At 42.6% G+C, this 8,805-nt stretch overlaps 1 protein-coding gene across 1 annotated transcript; it reads left to right on the plus strand.

Annotated features, from left to right (window-relative positions):
* Window positions 1-2,383: 2,383 nt before the first annotated feature.
* Window positions 2,384-5,853, plus strand: LOC119356030 (cytochrome P450 87A3-like). The gene is made up of 9 exons (XM_037622924.1): window positions 2,384-2,635; window positions 2,730-3,054; window positions 3,186-3,332; window positions 4,338-4,589; window positions 4,695-4,784; window positions 4,935-5,013; window positions 5,113-5,219; window positions 5,290-5,420; window positions 5,516-5,853. The coding sequence occupies exons 1-9, from the start codon at window positions 2,412-2,414 to the stop codon at window positions 5,607-5,609; spliced, it is 1,449 nt and encodes a 482-aa protein (XP_037478821.1). The 5' UTR covers window positions 2,384-2,411; the 3' UTR covers window positions 5,610-5,853.
* The last annotated feature ends 2,952 nt before the right edge of the window (window positions 5,854-8,805 follow it).

An 8,805-nucleotide genomic window follows, 5' to 3' on the forward strand; every position in this document is an offset into this window, starting at 1 on the left:
GCTTGGAGTGGCTCGCCCAAACTCTCTGCGACCTTCCTGACACAGAGAGGATGGAACTCATGATGACTCTATGGCGTTGCTGGCACGTACGAAACGAGATGAAACATCACAAGCAGCCGCCCCGGTCGATGCCTCCAAAAGGTTCCTCCTCAACTACGTCGACTCGCTTGTGGGCATACAAAATAACCCAAGTGTAGATCCAGTGAAGGGCAAGCAAGTGATCGATGCAGTGGTGCAGACGAAACCCACATCACATGCTCCTGTTGCGGCTGGGACGCAAATTCGATGGACACTTCCGCCTGCAGGCTGGACAAAACTCAACGTCGATGGCTCGTTCTGTGCATCTACTAGTACGGCTGGAGCGGGTATGATTCTGCGCGATAGTGCCGGCGAGATCATATTCTCCTCATGCAGAGAACTGAGGTCATGTGCAGAACCCCTAGAGGCCGAACTACTTGCATGTATGGAGGGCCTGAACCTTGCCTTACAATGGACGCAGCAACCTATCGTAGTGGAAACAGACTGCCTTGTTGCTCTCAACATGATCATAGGAAGAGAGAGAGATCAGTCCTGTTACTCCATGCTTGTGGACCGGATTAAGAGGCTCATGGGAGAAGGGAGATTAGTTAAGCTAGTGCATGTACGTAGAGAGCATAATGGCATAAGCTATTACCTTGTTCAGGTCCAGGTGATATCCCTGACCTTTATAAGTTCACCTTTATAAGAATGAACTGGCTCCTGAGTAATCAATAATAATCCTTTTTCACCCGCAAAAAAAGAAATAATATGAGGGAAAGTAAGGAAGAAAATAAGAGGATCTCAGAAATAAGAAAGAGAGGGAATATTCTGTCAAAAAGAAACGGAGGGAATATACAGAAGGAGCAGTCCACTCTAGGAAAATAAGGAAGGAGGAAAACAAGGAAGGACTCCATCTAATCCTGAACGTGAATAAGGAAAGAGAACATTTTTTTTGAGCATCAGTACAGACACAAGCGCTCATATACACGTGCATACACTCACCCTATGAACGCACACACGCACACCCTACCCCTATGAGCACCTCCGAGAGACTGAGTCGGCATATCATCTTGAGATTTATGAAGTCACCGTAGGCGCCTCGTCGTCGACGGGAACGTCTCCTCCCACTGAAAGTGCATCGCCAGAAATCCTAAAATAAATCTAGGAATAATGCGAGTACCAGGATTTGAACCCTGGTGGGTTGGGGATACCACTGTCCACCTAACCAACTCAACCACAGGTAGATTCGCAGAAAGAGAACATTATGGGCTGCCTAAATATACATCAGACATTGGCATTGGTTAGCAGCATCACAGGTAGACCTGGCCATGGGCAGCCTGGCCCGGCCAGCCCGGCCCGAAAAAGCCCGACCCGGCCTGGCCTGACGCTGCTCCCGGGCCAGGCTCGGGCCTAGATTTGAGCCCGGTGGCCTGGCCGGGCCGGGCCCGGGCCCGTCATTTTTGCCGTTTTCTTAAGGGGCCCGGCCCGAGGCCCGGCGGGCTTTTGCATGTTTGGGCCGGGCTTGGGCCCAAAAACTAGGCCCGATGGCCGGGCCGGGCCGGGCTCGGGCCCAGGTTTTTTGGCTCGGGCTTGGCTAGGCCCGGCCCGAAGCCCGGCCCGGCCCGAGGTTTGGCTAGGTATAATCACATGCCTTGCTTAATATACAAAGGATTATATGAATGTTGTGCATTCAAATATTATATGGGGCTGCATAGTGATCTAGTTAAAACAGGATGGTCAATAAAATCCTTAATCTTATCTCAATAACAAACCTAAAAATATATTATTAATCAGGGTCCCTATAGCCAATTCAGAGAAGAAAATTTGTTTACAAGCACGGCCGCAAGTCGAACAATGCAAGCATTTCCCCGCAAAAAAGAAACTATGCATTAGACTTTTTGCAAAGATGATCGGCTTGAAAAAACAATTCTTCTTCATGTTAGGAATATTTGATCATATTTTTTAAACCATAGTGATTGGATTGGAAGTGCAGAAGGAGTGCGATGAATTTTTACCCCGTTGCAACGCACGGGCTATTTTTCTAGTTAATGGTAAAGGAGGAAACCTCGGTTCCATTAAGATACGGGAGAATTAAATCATGCTAATTAATGCCCAGGAGAATAAACCGGGTCAATTAAGAGATTTGAACAATTAAATCCCGCTAATTAAGGCGATGCAGAGTCTTTTTTTTTCTTCAAAATTCGATAGGTGCATTTCCGTTTGTATCCAGTGAAGGATGTCAGCCGGTGAGCAGGACAAAAATCTTAGAGCCAAGCATCGCGGCCTCGAGGGTTGACAGCACCTGCACACAATATAAAACACGGCCCAAGGCCACCCTCCGTATTCGTCCGAAGCAGAAATCCAGATCCAGGGAGGTACACTGTAGCTTCAACATGGAAGGCTACTCGCAGGTGCCATACGCATCCCTCTGCGGCCTCGCCGTCGTCGTAGCGGGGTGGCTCGCGCACTGCGTGTACAAGTGGACGAACCCGGCGTGCAGCACCGGGAGGCTCCCTCCAGGCTCCATGGGCCTCCCCCTCGTCGGCGAGACCTTCCAGTTCTTCAAGCCAAGCCCTTCTCTCGACGTGCCGGTCTTCTACAAGCAAAGGCTGAAAAGGTAATCAAGTTAAGCAAACGAGGGTCACCATCACACTCGGATTAGTTTAAGCAGCAGTGGATTAGTGAAGAGGATTCCGTGCAACTGAGTGTAGGTACGGGCCGGTGTTCAAGACGAGCCTGGTGGGGCAGCCGGTGGTGGTGTCCATGGACGCGGAGGTGAACCGCTTCATCTTCCAGCAGGAGGGCAAGCTGTTCCGGAGCTGGTACCCGGACACCACCAACAACATCTTCGGCAAGGAGAGCATCGCCTCCTACGACGGCTCCTTCCACAAGTACATCCGCAGCTTCGCGTCCAGGCTCTTCGGCCTGGAGAGCCTCAAGGACGTGCTCCTCGCCGAGATGGACCGCAACGTGAAGCACAGCCTCGCGGCGTGGGCCGCGGAGCCTGCCATCGAGGTCAAGGACGCCGTGGCCAACGTAAGTATCACTATGTAATCAGAATATACAAGAGTGCGTGCTACGTGTATATTTTTGCCGCCTTGTATTTTAGAATGGGGGAATAATTTTGGGCCTTGTATATTTTTGCCATTTGCTTACCTTCCATGCAGATGATCTTTGACCTCACGGCCAAGAAGCTGATTGGGTTCGGTCCCGAGAAGTCGAGGAAACTCAGGAAGAACTTCGATGCCTTCTTCCAGGGGTTGGTCTCCTTCCCGCTGTATTTCCCTGGGACAACATTCTACGCATGCATACAGGTATAAAATGTTCTATACTTATCTCTTCATTTAAAGGGAGGATTGTTTCTCCACCTTCTTTGGTCCAATCAATTGTTTTGTACGTCGCCTTATTTTTTTTCCCTTCGTACGTGCCCAGCCCGCCCACATGTTGTCCTGTTTTTTCCCTCTCCGTACGCGCCCCGCCAACCCGCAAAAATTAAAGTTCCTCATGTGGGGCTTGAATCCAGCTCATGAGGAATTAGTCCGCCCACACGAATCAATCCACCTACCTATCATGTTGTTTGAGAAAGAAGAAGAAGATATACTTTTATATGGGTTAAACGAATTTTGTCAAAAAATATTCAATGAAGGAAACAAGTTAAATGGAGGAGTAAGTTTTGCTGTTATGAGCATGGAAGGAAAGAAGATAAAATATGGAATAAATTTCATCCTTATGATGAGGCGGAAAGGGAAGGAATTAAAGGAAAGAATAAAAGATGAAATAAATTTCATCCTTAATGATAAGGCAGGAAGGGAAGGAATTAAAGGAAAGAAGGAATAAATAAATTTTCCTATTATATACGAGGCATGAAGAAAGGAATTAAAGAAAGAAATTTCATAAGGAAAGAATAAAAGAAAGAATAAATTTTGCTATAATTATATGAGGCGTGAAGGGAAGGAATTAAACAGGAAATGAAATTCGCTGGGAACTAAAATAAGAAATAAAAATTTCACTGTTAAGAAATTAACAGAATAAAATAAACTCCGTTGTGAACCGATTATATATATCATCGGCTGTGCGTGCATAAAAGAAGTCCCATTGTGACTCTACCTAGGAATATATGGGATCACCCTAATTACATCAAAGAAAGAGTCGTGGAGGAGCTTGTCAAAAGTGACCATGTTACTTTTGAATCTGCTGATGATGTTTTTTTTTTTTGAAAAAAAGGATGACCCCCACCCTCTGCATGTGGAAGATGCATGCAGTACATGATGCAAATAAAGTTAAGCTTAACACAATCTTTTGTCCTGATGCTTCTGTAGGGAAGGAAAAACGTGCAGAAGGTGCTCAAGGACCTGCTGAAAGAAAGGCTCAGCGCACCTGAAAAGCGACACGGTGATTTCCTTGACGAGGTGGTCAACGAGCTACAGAGTGGAAGGGGAGTGATAGACGAGAAATTCGCTGTAGACTTGATGGCCGCCCTCTTGTTCGCCAGCTTTGCAACAGTATCATCATCACTCACGGTCGCTATGAAGTTCCTCAGCGGCCACCCCAATGTAGTGGAGTCACTCAAGGTTATGCTTTGTTTACTCCTAAAAGTGTACGTTTTGTCAATTTTAATGGTTAAAAGAACAAAGACAGTAGCTGCAGATAAGATTAAAAAGTGTGCCTTCTTGCAGGAGGAGCATGAAGCAATTCTGAAGAAAAGAGAAGATGGCAGGTCCGGGATCACATGGGAAGAGTACAAGTCCATGACTTTCACTGCTCAGGTTTTTAGTTCATTATTACTACCTTGAATTCACTAATTAGCAACTAATTAGGCTTAGTCTTAGAACAATAACTAGACTGACTTATTACAAGTTGGAGCATAGAAACAGTTTCACCATGCACACTGCTACTCAAGCCAACGTTCTCTGCAGGTTACTAATGAGATAGCTCGCGTCAGTAACGTGGCCCCTGGAATATTCAGGAAAACACTAACGGACGTGCAAGTGAAAGGTACTCTTAGCTCAGACAGTTCATCATCTTCCCAAAAAATTATTTTGCAGTGCGTCATGTTGTGCTAGTTAATGGACCAACAATTTTTTCCTGATGCAGGATACACTATTCCGGCCGGCTGGCTGGTGATGATCAGCCCCATGGCTGTCCATATGAACCCAGAGTTGTTCAAAGATCCGTTGACATTTAACCCATGGAGGTGGCAGGTTGGTGACGCACAAATGAACTAATCTTTTTTGAGAAACATAAATGAACTAGACTAATAGAAATCTGCAGGATGAGTCGAAGAAGAGCGCCCTGCTGAAGAACTTCATGCCATTCGGAGGGGGCATAAGGCTCTGTGTGGGAGCAGAGTTCAGCAGGATTCAGATCGCACTCTTCCTTCACACCTTGGTGACAAAGTACAGGTAACTGTTGTGTAAAAAAAATACGATCTCAATACTAGGAATTCATATGACTACACTGAACAAACTTTGTTCCTTCGCGACCAACCCTTGGGCAGATGGAAGGAGATAAAAGGTGGTGAAGTACAACGCGTATCGGAGATCGTGTTTCCGAAGGGCTATCACATCCAGATAATCCCTAGGGAGGGGTAAAATGATTCACCAATGGAAAACTGCATGGCTCTTGATACAAGAAAGAGAGCCTACTGTATCGCAAGCAACTTGATGGATAATCGTACTTCTTCATAAGTTGGGGATTGGCAGAAAAATGGCAGTGATAGTTTCTCTACCATCTCTCCTCTATAAAATGTAACTCTCCAACATGTGACTGCCAGTCTATTACTATCTCGTTATTTCCCACGTCCTCCATCATCTTGTCATGGAATTTCTAAACTCATACTTCATCTATATCTATATCTATATCTATATCTATACCTACTAATAAAGCAAGGTGCGTTTCGCCGATTTTTTCATTCGTTCACCACCCAAAAGTTTTTTCCCTATCCGAGGTGGTATTAAATATTTGTGCATCCATTGGGTAGAAAAAAAGCAACTTTTATACATGGGCCGTGCACGTTGTGGCCCATCAAAGCCAACCCACTTATTTCCCTGCGCACACAACTAAAAAAACCCTATTTACCGCATGTGGCAACAAATAGTCTGACCTTCTCACAGGGCGCAAGGTTGTGCCAGCCCGTTTGCTTTTTTTTCTGTGATTTATTTAAATTTCATTTTTTGTTCCTTTCTCTATTTATTTTTTCTTTTTACCTATAAACTTTAGACTTTTTGCTTTTATTCTTAAATACAAAATTAAAAAAATCAGAATTTTGATTTGTTTTTTCTATATTTAGAAAACAATTCTGAATTCCAAAATATGTTTCCTGTTTTAAAAAATGTTCGACACTTGAAATTTTTCTTCTCATTCCAAATTTGTTCAAAATTACAAAAAAATTCAAAAATCTTTTTGTTTTCCAAAAAAGACAGGATATTCAAAATAAAATTGCATTTTAGAAAATGTTCCATTTTTTTATAAAAATATCTACTAATCTATACTACTATTAAACAATCAAACAAGAACTTTTTTAAGCACACCCCACAAAGCATACACAAATCCAATATCACCGCACGATTAGGCCCACTAAAATCAATCTAACGGTTAGCCTTAACCTAAACCATTTTCTGTGTGCACTTAGCAATTTACATTTACTGACCGTACTCCACCGTGGAGGAAAATATGAAACTCCACGCCTGAGCAATTAGGAAACTAATAATCATGTGTGCATCCTATTCTAGGAAACTAAATTAGAGTGCATTCATCCTATTAGGAAACTAATCTCGGACAAATCTATCCTATTAAAAAACTTATCTCGGACGCATCCATCCTATTAGGAAGCTAATCGCGAGCCGCCTGCCGCGATCATGCACGCTAGCCACGATGGGGGAAGTGCGAGGAGCTTTGTCTTCCTCCGGGAACACACGTGCTATCGCCGCGTCTTCTGCCTGGAGGCAAGCCGCTCTTCTGCCGCTACTGCGACGACTCCATACACGTCCAGGGCATGCTCTCCGGCAACCATCGGCATCCGCGTTGACTTCAGCTCCGCTCGCAGCACCCACGGCGACAAAGTGTCTGTTCAGTGGGTGCACGTGCATTACATATTATAAGAATCGTGGGGCTTCAAGCAATCTAGAATTATAGATTTGGGATTACCTTAGGTTGCCGATTGATGTACTAAAAATGTGTAATTATATATGGCACGTACATAAAAATGCAACAATCTTGTCTTACAAAGTAGAATCAAGAGGGATACTGAAGAAGTCAAAATGCAGAGTCTATTTCCCATAATTACTTCTCATGTTCATGTCGGCTTCCTTGGGTTTTACTTCGTACCACCATATGCATTAAACTGGACCGTATCAAGAGGTAAAGCCATCCCCTTGATTAGAATTGCCTTATTTGTGCTATTTGATCAGTGTGTGTTTTACGTATGACGTTGCTTTACCTGGAATTAAGGTGGGTTGCACCTGCCTAGGCACTATCTCCAGGGATAGGTTGGAAATCAGAATATATGATTCATTCTTAGAGAAAACTTTACACGCGTCACTTTAACATAATTGCATAGCAATCCAGTAAATTATGTAAGATTCAGTAGGAGGCAAGATATTAAAGATGTACTACTATTTCAGTTACATGATTCTATACATCTAAAATGGGTCACATGACTCCGTAACTGTTGTTAGAGAATATGTCTCGCTGTTCTGTAAAGTTATACAATCTCTACTGCGTTCCAATAAAGAGAATTTTACCATACAGAAGGATCCAATGAAGAAACTAATCTGGCTGAGTTCCAATAAATAGATCCTTCAAATGATCTGTCCTAATACAGCTGCCGTATATTGGTACAGAGAAATCATATAAATTGTACTCAGTTTCATGACAGAGAAACCAAATACCTTTCGCTATTTTGGCATATATATTTATTCTTATATACTTGTGCAGTTTCGAATGATCCAACATATCTGCAATCATCAAACTTGAAGACATGTTGTTTAAGGCCTTATTTGCACCGCCTCTCTTTCTTTGTCTGCGCACCTCTTTCCTCCAATAATAATAATGAACAACTTTTTTTTCGGATCAGGTATTACACTGTTACAAATGTATGCTGAAGCTACTCCTTACGACAAGGAAAAAGAGGATGAATGCTTTCTATCTTCACCAGTTTTGTAGCATGTTCCAAATTGTTGGCTCTTTCTTATTTGAGGATTCATCATTTTTTTTGTAATTTAGAAGCTGACCTGAAAGCTTGATAAGGTTAAGCTTGACAAATACTCTAGAATACTTTTCCTTCGATCTTTATTTTTCTTCATAACTCATTTCAGTTTCTATACGTACAAAACGTCTTACATCATTGTAAGTTAGTATGGTTGCCAACGCATAAACACATACAAAACCAGATAAATATTTTCTATCATGATAATTATTGGATTTATTTTAGCCCTTTTACATTTCAATTAGTTCTTGTAAATCATCTTTATTTCATATAGAAGTCGTTGTAGTCACATATCATCTTCTATTTCCTATTATCCATAGTAGGTAGCTATATACTTTTGGCAGTCCACACAACCAAAAAATATATATAATTTGATCCAAATTAGTACAAATATATATTTTGCTATGCAGATTAGTAGAATAAAATAAGATTCGAGAATTAAGCATCTTGAACAATATGATTGCACCGTAAGGCAGTTTATACTTTTTTTTCCTGGCTACACTCGAAGAGAAGACTATACTACATGCATATATTACTGCATTAATAAATAATTGCTGATTTTATTTAAATGAGAATATTTT

The sequence above is a fragment of the Triticum dicoccoides genome, chromosome 2A (genome assembly GCF_002162155.2).
Source record: "Triticum dicoccoides isolate Atlit2015 ecotype Zavitan chromosome 2A, WEW_v2.0, whole genome shotgun sequence".
NCBI lineage: Eukaryota > Viridiplantae > Streptophyta > Magnoliopsida > Poales > Poaceae > Triticum > Triticum dicoccoides.

Bases quoted from the DNA above. Each gene is read 5' to 3' on its own strand.
- LOC119356030 (XM_037622924.1), top strand. From the start codon at position 2,412: ATGGAAGGCTACTCGCAGGTGCCATACGCATCCCTCTGCGGCCTCGCC. The intron at 4,590-4,694 runs GTTATGCTTTGT...GCCTTCTTGCAG, and splicing joins ATGTAGTGGAGTCACTCAAG to GAGGAGCATGAAGCAATTCT. The intron at 5,220-5,289 runs GTTGGTGACGCA...AGAAATCTGCAG, and splicing joins TTAACCCATGGAGGTGGCAG to GATGAGTCGAAGAAGAGCGC.